This window comes from Squalius cephalus, assembly GCF_949319135.1.
Source record: "Squalius cephalus genome assembly, chromosome: 8".
Taxonomy (NCBI): domain Eukaryota; kingdom Metazoa; phylum Chordata; class Actinopteri; order Cypriniformes; family Leuciscidae; genus Squalius; species Squalius cephalus.
In genome coordinates, this window is record NC_137129.1 from 10,200,939 (window position 1) to 10,220,111 (window position 19,173).

The 19,173-nt window shown below is 37.6% G+C and overlaps 1 protein-coding gene across 5 annotated transcripts; it reads left to right on the plus strand.

The window, feature by feature from the left end:
* Positions 1-1,086: 1,086 nt before the first annotated feature.
* Positions 1,087-16,868, plus strand: nt5c1aa (5'-nucleotidase, cytosolic IAa). Of its 5 annotated transcripts, none has more exons than XM_079878406.1 (7): positions 1,087-1,463; positions 4,515-4,559; positions 7,529-7,718; positions 7,841-7,970; positions 11,572-11,694; positions 12,617-12,801; positions 14,994-16,868. In XM_079878406.1, the coding sequence occupies exons 3-7, from the start codon at positions 7,596-7,598 to the stop codon at positions 15,348-15,350; spliced, it is 918 nt and encodes a 305-aa protein (XP_079734532.1). In that variant the 5' UTR covers positions 1,087-1,463; positions 4,515-4,559; positions 7,529-7,595; the 3' UTR covers positions 15,351-16,868. The 5 variants fall into 5 exon arrangements, with proteins under 5 accessions (XP_079734532.1, XP_079734529.1, XP_079734530.1 ...); XM_079878403.1 differs by having other exon boundaries at positions 7,551-7,718; XM_079878404.1 differs by lacking the exon at positions 4,515-4,559 and having other exon boundaries at positions 7,551-7,718.
* Positions 16,869-19,173: the final 2,305 nt, after the last annotated feature.

Here is a 19,173-nt window from a genome sequence, read left to right on the forward strand (position 1 = left end):
CAACAGAACAAAGAATCAAATTAAATAAGCCTGATTTTCAGGTATGTTTTTCAGGTAGGTCTAACAGTAGCCTAAGTGTTTAGGTACATAACTTTAATAAAGTAATCAAATGTAAAATAATCACTGCATAGTTTTCACTGTATTTAAACAGATTTATCCTTATTAAAGTAAAAAAAAAAAAAGTTATTCAGAAGAGCAGTAAGTGATTTTCTCTTTGTCTTTTGCTGTTTGTTTGGATATACTGTACTCATGTGTTTTCTTTCTCAACTATTTACGTTCACTTAAGACAGTCTTCCCTTTCGACCCTTTCGAGTCTTCTTGCACTTGACTATTTAAATTGGCAAGGCTTAAACTTTCGTGACGACGCAGTTCTGGTCGTCAACCGTTCCGAGCGACTTTTTAATTTGTTCACGTTCATGTTCTCACAACATTGCATTGTTAGAATTTATAAAAATGTTACCAGCCAACTGAAACCGTTTCATATATCCGCCAACGCCGATTTTTACTTGCATTTGGCTCTTGGCGAGTGTTTCAGTGTTAATTTTATGCCCTGTGTGGTATCCTCTATGAGCGAAGAGAATGTAGTTCCTTTTCACCCAGAAGAGGGCAGGCTATCACTCTATGTACAGTGTGGACAGTTTGTCCCCCATTGCCCCAAGGCTATTGAAAGGGCTGCAACTAAGCAGCCAATCTCTGGCAAGGTTCTACATGAGGCCGAAGTGCTGCCTAGCAACTGATTATTGGGTTACAATGCCATCAGGGGGACAGAGGGGAGAAAGAACAGTCATGTTTGTGTTGGTATCTATCTATCTGTCTGTAGTGTGTCAGGGCTGCCAATGACATGGGCAAGGACTAGGAAGGACAGCTGTCAGGGAAGCCCATTATTCATTGGCTGAAAGATGCTGCTGATCCAGTTAGAATGTATGATATTTAGTTTAGTTTACTAAGAGAGTGAGAGAGAGCACATGCCGATAGATGATAGCATGCAATAGAGGGAAAGGGAGGGGGACAGTATGTGCATGAGTGAGGGATGAGAGGAGGGAGGGTGAGAGAGAGAAGGGGCCAGATATCAACACATAGCGCGTCACAGCAGCAGATTGCAGGCAGAGCGTCAGAGCAGAGAGGATATAGCCGCACAGAACCAAAGCCAGCACTGCCATTAGACCTTGAAGCAGGAGATATACCATTGGATACCAACAGCACTGTCCTGCCTAAAGCTGGGAACACACACAGAGGCTGTGCATGTGAACAGAGAGAACAGCACAGCGTGACACAGCACTGGATCAGTGTTTCGTTAATGAGAAGCGTTGGGGAGAATGAGTCTTGACCATGTTCAGGTCATGAAGGGGCAAGACCCCATGCCCAACACTTGTCCGCCAGCCTCAAACGGTGAGAGCAAAGCATCCTGGGAGGACAGCAAGGATATCCATGAAAATATGGCTTCTACAAAGAAGCCCAAATCAGTAAGTGTCCCATTTGTGATCAGTGTTTCACACTGTATTTGGACATTTGCATAGTATAACTCTTAACATTCATTGTGATGTGATTTTCCTATGGCTTCTGACCTTTTTCTGGTGAGGTCACACTTTTGACAGCTATTTAGTGTGCGAAATGTTTACATACAGTGAGTAGTGCACGTGTTTCAATGGCGCTGTGAAGCTAGTCTTATACCACATTTGCAGTCACTTTTCCCTCCACAGAGACCTGTAGTTTGTCAGAATAGCATAATTACATGAAATATAATTATAAAATAACATATTTTAACTGTAAAGAGGAGCATAGCCTTTCATGTTGTGGTGTCTGGTTGTGGTGTCAGTGTTTATAAAAGAGAAGCAGAACAGGTTTCATGGGAAGGGGGGGGGGGGTGATTGCACTATTAGGTAACAGTACTAATGTAAGGAGATAATGCCATTGGAGGTGCAGCAGGTGCAGATCATTTAGACTCTGCGAACACTGCTGTAAAGATATTGAAATGCCATCTGTCATATGTAGTGGTGAATAAACTAGTGACAATCCTGGCAAGGGCAGAGCTTTATAAAAGGAGAGTTTGTCTGGCCTAGTGCATTATTTTTGGATATTAGAGAACTTTAGATGTGTTATCAAATACACTTTGGATGGCACAGTCTCCTTAACACATAAAAACTGTTCTTTCAGTGTGTGCAATAGGCAGCTGGTCAACACCATGTGGATAATTCCCTTCTCTGTCGTTGCCTTTAGCTCTATACTTATTATAAGCAGCACTGGCCTTTTCCAGACCTATTAATAACCTGCAATGCCTCCTCTTTGTTATCCTCTTGTATTCTCCTATTTCCAACACTTGCACTTGTTGCCCCAGACTGACCCAAGAATGATTTATGGTTATTGTTCCCATGCAGTGTCTACCTATGCAGTGGGTACAGGAAGTCACCACCCCCAATTTTGCAACTTTGAATTGCATAAACCCATATTAGTCAAGTGACGGAAATATTTTATTTAAAAACCCGACTTTATCTGTGCAAGTAGTGGAGCCCGGGGCTAGTCACACCTTTTTCTCCAGTGAGTGAATATATCTCAGTGTGTGGTTTTAAAGTTTTACCTTAAAATATTTTCTGGCATTATTGATTAGGAAGACATTACAATTCATTTTAATGCATGTACACTATAGTGTTGTCATGATGGGAACAGGCACTTAAACAGCCACATGTAAAAGTTAATATATGAATATATTAATTTATTTAAATTGTAAAAAAATGTAAGTAATAAATGTTGCAGAATTGCAACAGACACTAGCCTACTTTTCAAATGTTTGGGGTCATGAAGGCTTTTCTTTTTTTTGTTAAAGAAATTAATACTTATAACTTATAATTAGCAAGGAAGTATAAAACTGATCGAAATGACAGTAAATACAACAGTAAATTAGTTCAAATAAATTATTTTCTTTTGAAATTTCTATTTAACAACAAATCCTGAAAAAAAATGTATCATAGTTTTCACAAAAATATTGAGCTGCACATTGATAATAATATATGATTCTTCAGCGCTAAATCAGCATATTAGAATGATTTCTGAAGGAAAATTCAGCTTTACCATCACAGGAATAAATTACATTTAAAAAGCATTAAAAAGCTTGTTTAGCTAATTAGCACAGATTGTGAAAATGTTTAACATTTCAACATGGCACTGACCCAAAACACAACTGCAAAGCATCTGTACAGTACATCAATATCATAGCCAGGGCCAAAATCTAAATCTCTCATCAAAAATCTGTCAAATGATTGGTAGGTTTGCCATCAACTGGTCTTTAATGTAAAATCTCAAGGCCCAATTCCCAAATCAAAATGGACAATTCCATGTGCTCCTATTTTATGAGATTTAAGAGGGATGGTGTCTTTCTTTGCTCACTTTATATTTTTAAAGAATGGATGCAGTGCAAAGGATCAGAGGTTGAGTTTCTGTTTCCGCCTGGTAACAGAGAAAGAAAACACAGCGTTTATTTAGTTTATTCACCGGAAGATTGTTTCCTGAGACGAACTACTGGTAACTCTCAATCTTCAACAACCCCCCAGTACTGTCTGTCTGTAACTGTATCTGTGCCAGTGTAATTAAAGTATGTCTATATCAAGAGTTTGAACCAACCATGAATAACATCACATACTACTGAGCAAGCATTCAAGGAGCTTTTCCAAGCACATGGTTTATCTAACATCACTACAGAAGAGCTAAAACCATAGATATGTATACGTAGATTCCACTTTCCATCGCTCCAGACAAGTCAGCGCACCCGCCATCTTGCACCGGTCAGCGTGTCGTCACTCACAGTAAGAATCAATGATGCCACAACATTACGCAGCTTCTGATTGTGAAAACGCTGAGATCTAAATTCACGAAGAAATGGGACAACCTTTCACAGGTGTGAATGTGTTGCTTTGTGTTTTTATGTGTATCAACTCAATATTACATATTTTTACTATCGTATTTTTAATGTTTTTACTTTTTCTATGGTACTTTTTAATGTCGTGTCAGCTGACGCCTTCGTCTGGTTTTATTGTGTTAAGTGTAGCAAATTCATACATGTGTCTAAAAACGGTTGCAGATGCTCAGTTAACTTGCTCTTGAATGTTCACTGACCGCTCCAATACGGTGGACGGCTTATGTATAAAGGCACATTGAAATGGCTGCGAATGAGGCATCTATGTATATATATCTATGGTAAAACCCTCTATAGGAACATCCATTCCAAAGCGCCACAACTCGGATATCACTTATCCATGACTCTTAGTGAAATACAGTGTCTTTTATTGAATCAGAAGTATACCAATATTGTCGTTGGTTTTATGGTCATCATGATAGGATGGTTCTGTTCTCAACAAGGTTCATGATATTAGCATTTTGTCCCAGCTGTGTTTTCCTATTCATTTCCAATCATGGCAATTCTTTCCCAACCAGAACATATATGTATTGTTACATGCATTACATAACAGACAAATCTGTATACCTGTGACATGGAGGTTGATATGAAATGTTATTTTATGAAGGGACCTGTGAGACGGACCAGGAAGGTGGAGGGAGGCATATTTTTTGTAAGTATTTACAAAGGGTCATGCAGATTTTCCTCTCTGCCATTTCATTAACAATCTGTTCTGCTTGGCTCTACTAAACGCATGACCTTTTGACCCACAATATGGACTTACACAAACAAATTTGTTAATGCATTCTTAAGAGCTCATGGTTTGATGGTGCTTCAATACATTTGACAGTGTTTTTAAGTGACATTACTTGGTACAAAGAAAAGTCATTAAAGATGCTTTACATTTTTAAGTAGAATCAACTTGGATGTTTAAGTCATTTCAACTTACATAAAAAAATGAGTTGAATCGTGTATATGTACAGTAAAAACATATGTTGTCATAACTTATTGATAATTTGAAATCCTTTTTTAGTAGATATATTAGTGCTTGCCATAGTGATGTTTAACTGAAGGCACGAGATATATAAGGCATATATATGCCTTTAAGTTGATGTGCATGTGAAATTCATTCAACATTTTTTGCATGTGACTGACCACACAAGAGAGACAGAAAAATGGCAATATTAATATTTTTTAAAATTACAAATTAAATTATCACATATTTCTATAATTATAAAACTACAGTATTTAAAGGTGCTGTATGTAATTTTTTGACTGTAATAAAGCATAAAAATTACCGCAAATATTTAGGAAACATAAGTTCACGCTCGTTTCTCTGGAAAAACAATGCAACAGCCAGTTATTTTACTTTGAAATGTGCGTTCTGTGTCGAAATGTCTGTTTTTGTTTTGGTCCGTGCGATTCCGCCCGTTTTAAGTCTTCTTTGGCCCCTTTGAAAATGTGCTGAGGCCCCTAGTGGGCCCCGGTCCCACTGGTCACTGGGACACTTCAGACTTTTTCCCACATATAAATACATTCTAACTTAATAATTCTATTTTAACTATTTTTTTTGTTGTTGTTGTTTCTAAAACATCGTAAATGTTTGCATGTTCTAGAAGTGTATCTTTCTTCCCTGTGTTTTAGCCCTTATGTTTCTGTCTGGTTCAGAAAACACTAATGTATAGGTAAAACAGCACATATAGCTGGTAAGTGGGCACTACAGTCCAGGCAATTACGACAGATTCTAAAGAGCAGGTCAATGTTAACTTTTTCCTGATCTGTAAAGGGCTTTTAGAGTAAATGTTCCATCTAACAGCGTGCCTAATAGTTGAATTCTGGTCCAACTGCCCATACAGCCTTTGTAATGCAGTGGCCACTTATCCACTCTCATTTCCCGGTAATGTCTCATTTCCACAACCGCTGGAGCCCCTTTTATTAAAGGTTTTCCCAGACCTGCTCAAATCTGTCAGGATCTCCCAGCATGACCAAGAGTGGCAACATGGCTCATCTGGAATGGCAAGTCGGTCTCTGGTTCTTTGGGGAAAGAGGCTTTTAACTCATCACTGATTAATTTATGTCCTTTTCCCATAACCCCCTAGGCAGTACATGTCTCTGGTCGGAAGGTAGTCGCTCGGGGGAGGGCATGCTGAACGGCACGCACAGCGGTCTGGCTGCGTCACACTGTAGTCCCTTTCCAAAATTAACTAGCCCTGCTCTTCCTGGTGGTTTCCCGTGACATACTGAGCTGCATTCAGCTGATGTGTGGGCCATGTGACTATACATAAACACTGTACATGTTTTATGCTCTGCTGCTGGAATCAAATTACCAACTACACCATTTGATACATTACCAGCAGTGTCCACTGAATTGCAGAACAGGGATAGAAAACGTACTTGGAAGTGAATTTTAGTTTGATCACTGGATCACTCTCAGTGGTCTATCTATGTGACAGCATTAAATACTGACTGAATAACAAAATTGGGGATCAGAGCTGTGATGGCCACGGTAATCTCATTTATTCCACTCCTGTCTGACCTACTCTGAAACTGGAGATCCTAATGTGCTCTTTATTAATCGCGCTACTCTTGCCTTCTTACTTAACAAGATAATCTGTAATGACGCATGGTTGCTTGCTTTGGAGAGATGACTATTGCATTTCATACTGTTCTTTTAATTGTTTTATGCACTCTGTCATATTCTGTCATAATTTCCTCACCCTTATAATGATTCAAATCAGTATTATTTATGATCTTCCATGGAACACAAAAGAAGATGTTTAGCAGAATGCTTCAGTGGTCTATATTGTGAACTATATTTTACAGTAAGTCATCTGAAGAAAAATTGATACCTATGTGACATTGTTATTCTGTAAATTTCCTTTTATATGTGATTATTCAAATATGGTTTATTAAAGGGATAGTTCACCCAAAACGGTGAGTAAATGATGACAGAAGTTTCATTTTTGGGTGAACTATCACTTTACAATGTCTCGCCTGGTTTTTTAATCAATGATACTAAATGTCATTGGTTCTTATATCCAACAGTGTTGTTATTGTTTTTTTATTGAATACATCTGAAATAATTAAAACAAAATCTAAATATTAGATGAAAAACTTAAAAAACAAAAATTAGAAATGAGTAAAAAAGCTAAATAGAAATATTTAAAAATTGTACATGACTAAACCACATAACAAAATGATTAAAACTTAAACTAAAATTAATATTTTAAATGTAAAAATAAAAGGAATTTCAAGATATAATACATTTTTCAATAATAAAAAACATTCTTTTAAAATTTCAAACATTTAAAAAATAAAAGCTCATTTAAAATATGATAACGTTCTATAACAGTGTATAAATAACTTTGATATCCATTTGCGATATGCATTTAAAGCAAGAAATGCCAATTCAACTCACAAGTGAAATTTGAATTTTTAGTGAAAACTAACAGATATTAGAGAGATATTAGTGAAAACTGGCTTAAATGTCAGTCTATTTGTCACACAAAGCTATCATATAGAGTCATATAGACCACTTTTATGAAAAACATGGACATGCTTTTTGCCAACAGAAGAAGGTACCCGGTACTTGCACGTTATATGCTCAAAATTGCCTTGTGTTTGTGATGGAATGTCTCACAGCACTTTCACCATCCCTATTCAGCCCAAACCAGAGAACGCAGTCACCATTGCAGTGTCATCGCGGGTTATGTTCCGCACGGAGAAAGAGGAGAAGGTGTTTGAGGAGCAAGGAATAGAGGAGTACCTCAGGTATCAGATGGAGCATGAGAATGAGCCTTTTGCTCCTGGTCCAGCATTCCCGTTTGTTAAGGTAATACACAAGGATATACAAATATACTGCATTAAGTTATAATTTTAAACAAAACGACATAGCAATTGATTGATTCTACACCTCTTCATTTGATAGAGACCTTATTTGGCATGTTTTTTCAGGCACTGGAGACCGTAAACAACCGGTTGCGGGAGCTCTACCCAGAAAGTGAGGAGCTTTTTGACATTGTGCTGGTAACGTACAACCATGCCCACGTAGGCGTCAGACTCATCAACACCATCAACCACCACAGTAAGTGTATTACTAACCCTCCCATAACCTGGATTCATGCTATCCATAAACATGCACATGTTCAGAAAGGTCCACTGTTGTACACTGCAAAAAAATATTTTTGTCTTGTTTTTCAGTACAAATCTAAACATTTTTAAATCAAGATACATTTACTTGAGAAGCAAGATGACATAAAATATTAGGTCTTGTTTTCTGAAAAATGCATAAAATGAGAAATAAAAAAAAACATCTGCCAATGGGGTCAGAAAAATAAACTTAATTTAAAGGGAAAACAAGATTATTGTTCTGACCCCACTGGCAGATCATTATTGTTTAACAGATCACATTGTTAAAAAGAAGAAGAAAAAAAAAAATGGACAGATTTATTTTTGCAGTGTAAACATCCTTGGAAAATCAACTATGATTATGTATGACAGTTATTAACTGTTGCAAAAGCTGAAACCTTTTAATTAAGTCAAGTCAAAAAAAAAATTGCATAGTGTTTTCCACAATTATACGCATTATCATTTCAAAACAGCTTTACAGAAAGTTATACAGTTATGTCATAACTTAGTACCTTAGTGCTATACCATAAAAGTTTAGGGGCTGGGTGATATGACTATATAAAACTATGATACAGGCTATCCTCTGATTTTTAGACCTAGCTATATTGTATTTATAGTGTTGTCTAGACACACATCTGAGCATTCAAAGGTAATTAAGAGATTTAAGAAGATTGGTATTGTTCCTATCAAGAGATTTAAATATTGGTTGGTTTTGTTCAAAGAAAGAGTAGTGATTCTCAGAAAGTAATGGAAAAAAGATCTGATTTCACAGGTGAACACCTGTAAAGTCTGATGGTTAGGCACATGCCGGCGGAAAAATATGCTCATTTTAACAAAGCAGAAAATGATTATTCATATTAGAAAAGGCAGTAAAATCAAAATCAAATCAATAACAAAACAGTAAAACGTATAGACTGGTACTATCAATAAGTTGAAAGTATGGGATGGAAAGTAACTACATGATTCTGAAGACACAAAACTGTAAATGCAAATGTTTTCTTAGAAGATAAATCTCCAGCTGGCCAATAATATCTTCCCACAGAGATGCATGTGACACCTCTAACCTTTGTAGCACAAACCAGCCACTTCCTGCTCAGCTCCCTGTAGCGCCTCAGCTGGACTGGTTTTGATCGTTCCGGTGGCTAACTGAAGAAAAAACAAACATCTCTCCATCTTTTGGCCTTTCCTCAGACAAAACAACAAAAATGCGGATATGGACTGATGTTTCGAGAGCCATTTGAAGTCAGAACTATGTGCTCTGAACCCCAAAAAAATGTTAGATGTTTGTTAGGAGATAAATGTGAGCCTAATGCTCCAAAACCCATGAATGCAAGGAAGAAAGCAAAAATGATATAAAAGAATACAACAAATAAGAATGTCCGGGCCAATATATTTTTCTTTTATCAAAATCAGAGGTTTCTACCATTAACATTTACAAATAGAAGCACTATGGCAGGGGTGTCCAATCTTTCCAGCTGAGTTTGGCTGCAATCAATTCCGAAATTGTATACTTCCCTATAGTAGGCAAAAAACAGAATGTGACTGAAGAAGTATGTCTGAATTCACAGTACTTATAAAAGTGTAGGCAAAATGTACCCGGATGACCTACTTCTTCTGGTGAGAGGTGCATACTATGGAGTACTATCCCATGAGGCCACAGGAGAGGATTTGTGAATGGCAGTGACGCCGACACAACTGACAGTGGTAGGTCACGTGATAATGACAGCATGGCCAATTTAGTACATCCAGATTACACTCATCCTACACTCATTCAACTTGCTCCAAGTTGAACACACCTATACTTTCATGATCTTGTGGTCAACAACAACAAATAAAATCAAGCTAGTTCAATATCACTGCCCCCACATGTGTGCTGTCGGCTTTCGTCAACATTTCAATGCTGATCCAACATACTTTAAACATTAAAATGTCAATCTCAACCAAAATGATGGATTGGATCAAAGCTCAACATTGTATCAATGTCACCTTGCTATCTGGGATGGCCTTTTTAAAATATATATCATTTAGGTTCATTAGGCCATTTCTGGTCTGCATATATATTGTAATTTAATGGCTCTCAGTAATACTTGATTCTGATTAGTCAGTCACAGCATTTGCTGGTTGCATATTTTTGTATAATGAGGCTAAACTGTATATTAGGTCCTATTTGGTGCTATCATTTGGTTTCATGCCTTCCATTGCACTCAGCAGTTTCTTTTTACATGATAAAATAACTTAAAATAACAGTGAGTAGCCATTTAAGTTTGATAATGTACAGTTATTGTAAAATTATTATTTTTGCTAAATAACCCCCTTCAGGATGATACAAGATCCCACCAATGTGCATCAGGATCCTGATCAGGGTTCATTTTACGATGATACCTTACTTTACTCCTGGGCAAACTTGGCTTGACATGTCATGTAAATGAAACCTGCTGCTAATGTCTTACTGAGCAGGCACTCATACCCTAGTGTGTCAAAGGCTAAAAGGGGCACATTACCCCAACATTTCCCACCAGTCTCAAGCTTTCCATCTGTTAAACAGTTCATAACTGAGGTGTCTCAATGGTGAAACCTTCTAATTGAAAACGGTGATACATTGATTAAATAATTTGATTAAATAATAGTAAATAGTACTTACAGATTATGAAGATAATAGATAAATGTATTTCAACGTACACTCATGTGAGAGGAAGACTCAAGTCATATAAAAGCCTTTCTGTTTTACATGGAAATGGTCACCTCAGGGGGGCGGCCATTTTGAGATCACATGACCAACTGAATAATACTCACTTTGGCTGCCTCTGAAATCACATACTCTCTTGAGTAGGTACTTATTTTTAATAAGTAATTACTTCACGACTGCTAAAAAGTATGTTCTATATGGTATGGATGTGTGTAGTATGAATGTAATCCGAAAGTGCTACATTCGCCATGTTGTCATGATCATGTGACCTACCAGCGTCAGTTGAGTCGCTTCACTGCCATTCACAAATCCTCTCTTGTGGCCTCATGGGATAGTAAAGTGTCCATTGTATGCACACTTTAGAATCTCACCAGAAGAAGTAGGTAATCCGGGTACTTTTTGCCTGCTCTTTTATGAATACTGTGAATTCAGACACTTTTTGTTATTGTTATTTTTATTCTTATGTTATTTCCCTACTATATTAGAAAAGTATGCTATTTCGGATGTAGACTGTATCTTAGAAAATAAATTACTCATGGCTGACTGCTAATAGAGCATTTATACAATGGCACTGATAACTGAAATATCCCCCCCCCCCCCTTTTTAATACTGCATTAACACCGCTAGAAATTGTAGAGTGACAAATCAGCCACATTTACTATTTATTGATCAATATCCATACCTATAGTATTTTAAATAAGAATAGTAAAAAAAAAAAAAGGCATTAAGGTGCTGGCTATAATAAAAACTGATAAAATGTGTAACAATAGCTTGAATGCAATGTACTGCCAAATGCATAAAAATCAATGTAATAATAACAGGCTCTCACGAAAATGTTAATTGCTGATTCATATTATTCTCTTGTCCCCAGATCTATTCATTGAGCGGTTCGTCATGACAGGAGGTAGCAGCCCCATTGGGTACCTGAAAGCTTGGCATACAAACTTGTACCTGTCTGCCAATGCTGAAAAGGTTCAGGAAGCCCTTTCTGAAGGTTAGTAAATGAGATAACACATGCAGCAAGTTCTTCATCTTGTTGTTTTTTACATTCAGTAAATCAAGAGAAATGTGTCATTAATGTGTAACAAGCAGTAAACATTTCACCTTTACAGATGCTTATGAGAGACCATTGATATTATGATAATATAATATTTAGAATGACAAAATGTAGTTGCTTACAAAGGTTTCAATCAATTTGGATTTACAAATGGTGAGTTATGTGAAGCAGAATTGGTGTAAGTACAAATATTTAGTCACAGCAAAGAAAAACCATATGAAATCTTGAACATGTGTGCTTTACAGACATTAGAATTGTAGTATATTTAGATAGTGATTTGAGAGGTAACCTGTCAATAACTTTGAATTATGAAAAGTGCCAAATTACTTTGTGGTCAAAATGCCTCCAAAGGAATTGCTCTTGCAGTTTGCCATTTAAAGATCCTTTCGGTGAACTCGCTCTAGGCACGGTTGCCTTGTACAGAGGCCGTGCACCATTGTTCCCTTTAACCTTAATATACTGAACTAAAAAATGAAATTAAAAAGTGTACTAACCAGGTAGTAATAGAAGATGTTTGTTGTTGTAATGATGACAGTAGCGCACACACAAGTAGTAGGTTCAGAATCAGATCGCCTAGTGTGAGTAAATGAACGCCATATGTTGCTTTGTTTAGTATCACAGATTCACATCATTATCATATGAATAATTGCATAAATAAATATGTATAAAATACTCTAAATAAAACTGAAATGGGGGAAAGCACTGACTCTATATCGACTGAATGTTTAACAATCCAATGACCTATTTGGTTTGCTGAGCCTTAATGGGGCCTAAATAACATTTGCTTGAAATGCCATTTATTACACTGCTTTTCCCCTAGGCTGGTAAACTTTACTTTTGTCTTTGCGCTTTCTTACAGGGATTGCAGCAGCCACCATGTTTATGTCAGAAAAACAAATCGAAGTATCCGAGACCCAGCTGAAAGTGGCATTTGATGGCGACGCTGTTCTCTTCTCCGATGAGTCTGAGCGTATTTTCAAAGCCCACGGCCTGGACAAGTTCTTCGAGCATGAGAGGGAAAATGAAAACACATTGCTAGATCATGTATGCAATTTCACTGTTACCCATTTGAACTGAAATAAGCTACAGAGCAAATGCAAAATACATGTTTAGAGGTGATGTGTCATTTTGGTCACACTTTAGATTAGGGTCCAATTCTCACTATTAACTAACCACAACTTTGGCCTCAATAAACCCCTAATTACTGCTCATTAATAGTTAGTTAAGTTTAGATTAGGTAGTTGTTAAATTTAGGTATGGGGTAGTAAGGGATGTAGAATATCATGCAAAATAAGGCATTAATATGTACTTTATAAGTACTAATAAACAGCCAATATCCTAGTAATATGCATGCTAATAAGCAACTAGTTAAAAGTGAGAATAAACAAAATGTTACCGTAATTTATATATATATATATATATATATATATATATATATATATATATATATATATATATATATATACACTGCTCAAAAAAATTAAAGGAACACTTTGAAAACACATCAGATCTCAATGGGGAAAAATATCATGCTGGATATCTATACTAATATGGACTGGGTAATGTGTTATGAACGAAAGGATGCCACATCGTTTGATGGAAATGAAAATGATCAACCTACAGAGGATTGAATTCAAAGACACCCCGGAAATCTAAGTGAAAAAATGATGCAGCAGGCTTGTCAATTTTGCTGAAATTTCATTGCAGCAACTCAGAATGGTACTCAGTAGTTTGTATGGCCCCCACGTGCTTGTATGCATGCCTGACAACGTCGGGGCATGCTCCTAATGAGCCGACGGATGGTGTCCTGGGGTATTTCCTCCCAGATCTGGACCAGCGCATCACTGAGCTCCTGGACAGTCTGAGGTGCAACCAGGTGATGTCAGATGGACCGAAACACAATGTCCCATAGGTGTTCTATTGGACGTAGGTCAGGTGAGCGTGGTGGCCCTTCAATGGTATCATTCCTTCATCCTCCAGGAACTGCCTGCATGCTCTCACCACATGAGGCCGGGCATTGTTGTGCACCAGGAGGAACCCAGGACACACTGCACCAGCATAGGGTCTGACAATGGATCCAAGGATTTCATCCCGATACCTAATGGCAGTCAGGGTGCCATTGTCTAGCCTGCAGAGGTCTGTGCGTCCCTCCATGGATATGCCTCCCCAGACCATCACTGACCCACCACCAAACCGGTCATGCTGAACGATGTTACAGGCAGCATAACATTCTCCACGGCTTCTCCAGACCCTTTCCTGTCTGTCACGTGCTAAGGGTGAACCTGCTCTCATTTGTGAAAACCACAGGGCACCAGTGGCGGACCTGCCAATTCTGGTGTTCAATGGGAAATGCCAATCGAGCTCCCTGGTGCTGGGCAGTGAGCACAGGGCCCACTCGAGGACTTCGGGCCCTCAGGCCACCCTCATGAAGTCTGTTTCTGATTGTTTGGTCAGAGACATTCACACCAGTGACCTGCTGGAGGTCATTTTGTAGGGCTCTGGCAGTGCTCATCATGTTCCTCCTCGCACAAAGGAGCAGATACCGGTCCTGCTGATGGGTTAAGGACCTTCTACTGCCCTGTCCAGCTCTCCTAGAGTAGCTGTCTTTCTTCCTGGAATCTCCTCCATGCTCTTGAGACTGTGCTGGGAGACACAGCAAACCTTCTGGCAATGGCACGTATTGATGAGCCATCCTGAAGGAGCTGGACTGCCTGCGCAACCTCTGTAGGGTCCAGGTATCGCCTCATGCTACCAGTAGTGACACTGACCCTAGCCAAATGCAAAACTGGTGAAAAACAGTCCAAAAAGATGAGTAGGGAAAAAATGTCAGTGGCCTCCACCTGTAAAACCATTCCTGTTTTGGGGGTTGTCTCACTGTTGCCCATCTAGAGCACCTGCTGTTAATGTCATTAACACTAAAGCAGCTGAAACTGATTACCAACCCCCTCTGTTACTTAACTGACCAGATCAATATCCCAGGAGTTTAACTGACTTGATGCTATTCTCTGATTAAAAAGTGTTCCCTTTATTTTTTTGAGCAGTGTATATATATATATATAGATATAGATATAGATACTTTTTGCATTTGCTGCCACTAGTACAGTACAAAATGACACACTTGACCTTTAAATTAGCAGATATAATATGTTATATAAAGCTCCAAGAGCAGGACTGAACATCCTTGTTCTTCAGTTTGTGCTACAATACATACTGTAATGAATCTGTCCACCTCACAGGGGCCGCTGAAGGGTTTCCTAGAATTGCTTGGGAAGCTTCAGAAGAAATTCTATGCTAAAGGCCACCGTCTGGACTGTCCCATCCGCACCTACCTCGTGACGGCCCGCAGTGCAGCCAGTTCAGGCATCCGTGCCTTAAAGACACTCCGTGCCTGGGGACTAGAGATAGACGAGGCTCTTTTCCTGGCCGGCGCACCGAAAGGCCCCATGCTGGAGAAAATCCGACCCCACATCTACTTCGATGACCAGATGTTCCACGTGGAAGGTGCCACAGAAATGGGTGCCATCGCTGCCCATGTGCCCTATGGGGTTGCACAGAAATACCCTCATAAAAAAAGCACAAATACAGCAAAATAACAAAGACATGGATGATATATAGAGGTACATTATGTTCTTATTTTGAACGTGACGTTCAAGTGGCAGACATTCTTTTTTTTTAAGTCATTTGTGCACTCAATGGATCCAGATCTCAGTATTCTCTTGGCCTTTTTTCCAAGTGATGCAAGGCCACACACAACATATATAGCCAAAAAGATTCAACCCAGTGCTGTTCTTTTGGAGTTATTCTGTACATGACTCTTGAAAAAATGCATTATTATGCATTATGATAAAGAAATTGTGCCTCTTGTGAAGCACAGTCATTTTCATCTAAGCATGCACTTCCCAGAGACAGTTTGTCGAAAAACAAATGACATTATCTTACTGTTAAAAATGAAAGTGTGCTGCTATTCTTAAATGTAAAGTGACTAAGGAAAAATATACTGAAATAGTGTTTACACAGTGTATGTTTTGAACTGCACTGTATAATACAGCAATTGACTGTGATGGTGTTCTTGTTTATTGCTGTAGATGGTGTTGTGCGAGTCAAACTACACTATTGTTTTATGTAGTCTAATGTATGTGGTCGTATACGATGGATGGAGTATTAGTCTGTAATATAATGTTCGACATTGATAAGAAGCCATAGTATTGTACATTTGATATAGAAATCTATAGAAAGTTAAAGTATATTTTCTTTAAAGTTTTTCTTATCTGGATTCAATAATGTATACACTACTGTTCAAAAGTTTTATTTTAAAGAAAATAATTATTTTATTCAACAAGGGTGCATTAAATTGATCAAAGGTGACAGTAGAGACATTTATAAAAAATTCAATTTAAAATTGAAAAGTTTTTTACTTTCTATTCATCAAAGAATAGATGATGGTTTTCACAAAAAGATTAATCAGCTAAATAAGATAAATACTGATAATATTAAGAAATGTTTCTTGAGCAGCAAAACAGCATATTAGAATGATTTCTGAAGGATCATGTGGCACTGAAGACTGGAGTAATCATCTCAGGAATAAATTGAATTTTAAAATATATTAAAATAGAAAACAGTTATTTGAAATTGTAATAATATTTAACAATATAACTGTTTTCACTGTATTTTTGATCAAATAAATGCAGCCTTGGTGAACATAAGAGACAAAATTCTTACCAGCTCCAAACTTTTGAACGTTAGTGTATGCATATCTTTTGTGTAAAGGGAAAAGAAGATGTCAGATATGTCTGTCATTCAAAGAAAGAAAAGGTCCATTTATTTGTAGTCAAAACATCTAAACATTGCAATATCTTAACTGAGCTACATTACCTGCCACTCTTTTTCTCCAGATTTGTCCTTTCTTGTTACACATAATCCTTGGTTTGGAATCGAACACACAAATAAAGGTTATCATCATTATCCAGAATTGCCATCTGATTATTATATTATACAGTAAGACATAATTCCCTGCTATGATACTGGTTTATTCACAATCTTGTGCATTGTCTTCTTGTGTCACTGTGCTGTTTAGTAATGTTTTGCAGCGTCTGACCTATAAACATTATTGGAACAAATTGTGTTGACATCAGTGTTTAGACTGCCTCTTTAAAATAATCTACCTCTCATTGTTAAATCTACACGAAATGTGACAGATTAGCTGCCTCCTCCATAACTGTCTGTTCATTTGCAGAGATCTGGCACTGTGCTGTTGCTCTCTGGATAATATGGTATGAGAATATCAATACTATTAATATATAATGCCATTATTATTGTTTAGTTTTAAAAGATGGTGTATGTACTGTAATCCAGGTACATTCAGGCAAATTGAGCCACTTTTTTACATTGTGATGTAATGATTGTCAAAAGAGGCCCAATTTACGTGAGCTCACCCTATTAGTCACAATAATGAAAAAATGACCTAATAACATTTAATGTCATGTCATCAGCTGATACGAATACAGACATCATGTAGTAAATAGCATCATCAGAGACATTTTCAATATTGAATGAACATTATTAAGGTTGCAGATATAATTTCAGCTTTCATTGTGCTGTCTATAATGGTAACTGTTATTGATGGAGAACATATTGCTCTCAGTTTGCTCTAGCACATTCTGTTTTGACCGAATTATTTTATTTAATGGTTTTTGAATTTAAAACCTAATGTAAAAATCTACCTTAAAATTACGAGGAGTGCAGAATTTTATGAGGACATGCACAGAACTTTTGTGCCCATGTGCAACGTGGCACAAAAAAAAAGTCATCAGTTTCACTGTCAGCGTATTTCTCCTGCAAATGCTGTATAGACAAAAGACTAATTACATAATAGTCCTTCAGCTGTGCCTTGTTCAGTGTAAAGAATGAACTGTTTTATATTTTTGAGAGTATATTTTAGTAATCCTGGCATGTACCTCCTCAGCATTACCCTAGATGGCAGCAGTGCTTTATGTTATCCTTAATACCCATAAAAAATCTAAAAGATGAAGACCTTCAAAACATTAATGCTAGCATAATGTCAAAACAAATCTTAAATCATTTATATATAAGAAACAATTTTGTGCAAGTTAGTATTTTGTGCATCATCCTATGTAATGCTGGAGTTTTCAGTCTGAAAGTCTAAAAACGGCCTAGAATTTGTCAGTATCCAAGCACTTGTTAAGCTCAGCGAGGTTTTGAAACTAAAAAGAGAAGAAATGAATGATCTCTCTGTTGATTGTTGCTGCTGGTGCCAATTACCCATAAGGCTTGCCAAACTGCAGGCACAGATAAACTAGAGGGCTATCAAGCAACTGGGCCTCTGAGGCGCCATCGTGGTAATGAGGCCATCGTTGCCGACCCCGTGTGTAGTGATTGATCAGAGATCGTTTCCATTTTATTACTTCAGAGAAGTGCTGGGGAGGGACTACTGCCATCTGGCTCGCTTTATTAATGCACTCACACACTGTTTAAATAAGCAAATGAAAATCTTCTGCTAAACAGACTTTCAATAAAATAAGCATTTGATTTTTAAAATTAGAAGCTGACTAAGAAAACCAATTCGGGATGCATTTGAATAGCATCTTCATTTCAAGCGCAAAACTTTCCAATGAAAGAATGACAAAATGTAAAACTGCTGCTGATTCTTTCATTTAAACGAATGAGAATATACATGTTATAAATACTTTGCCTTCAGAGGCGCTTCAAATCGATTACGTGTGATAATAAAGCTCACAGAAACTGAATTCTGCCTGCAGATCGATGGTGGTGTTGAAACTAGTTTGGCTGCTTATGGAAAACCATTTATGCCCTCAGGAAAATAAATTCATAACACTTTTACTTCCTTCCTGCAAAGTTGGCTCATTGTGCGCTGGCTTGATAAGGACTCATAGAGTCGAGGCAAATTTGTGGTTTTTGATATGCCTGTTGTGTCTGAAGCATTTTATGCTGAAATAATGAGCACCGGCTTTTTTAGAATAACCTTAGGTCAGCAATGCACACCAATCCAAACAAAACGGAGCTCGCTAGATACTTTTGACAGCTGCTCTGTTATGACATTTGCCAGGCTTGGCTAATTAGAGCGGCTGTAAAAATGCACAATGCAGGGATAAAAGCATTATTTTAGTCACAACAAGATGTTAGCGGTTCTGTGTATGTTTTTTGGCAGTGTGTGTGTGCTACTTGCACCATTACATCCTGTAGTATTAGGTTGCACCAGCTGTGATATGATGGGTGGAAGATTATGACCGATTTATTATGAGTTAGAGAGCTGAACCTGGTGCAGACAGATGGATAAAAATGCTGTGGACTCGTATGATCTGCCTGACGCAACACAAGTTCGTAACACCCCTCCCTCAGCAAGGCCTCGCTTCAGTTAATCATGTGGTCTTCACTGCT

Bases quoted from the DNA above. Each gene is read 5' to 3' on its own strand.
- nt5c1aa (XM_079878403.1), top strand. From the start codon at position 1,317: ATGAGTCTTGACCATGTTCAGGTCATGAAGGGGCAAGACCCCATGCCC. The intron at 1,464-4,514 runs GTAAGTGTCCCA...TATTTTATGAAG, and splicing joins CTACAAAGAAGCCCAAATCA to GGACCTGTGAGACGGACCAG. The intron at 7,719-7,840 runs GTAATACACAAG...ATGTTTTTTCAG, and splicing joins CAGCATTCCCGTTTGTTAAG to GCACTGGAGACCGTAAACAA.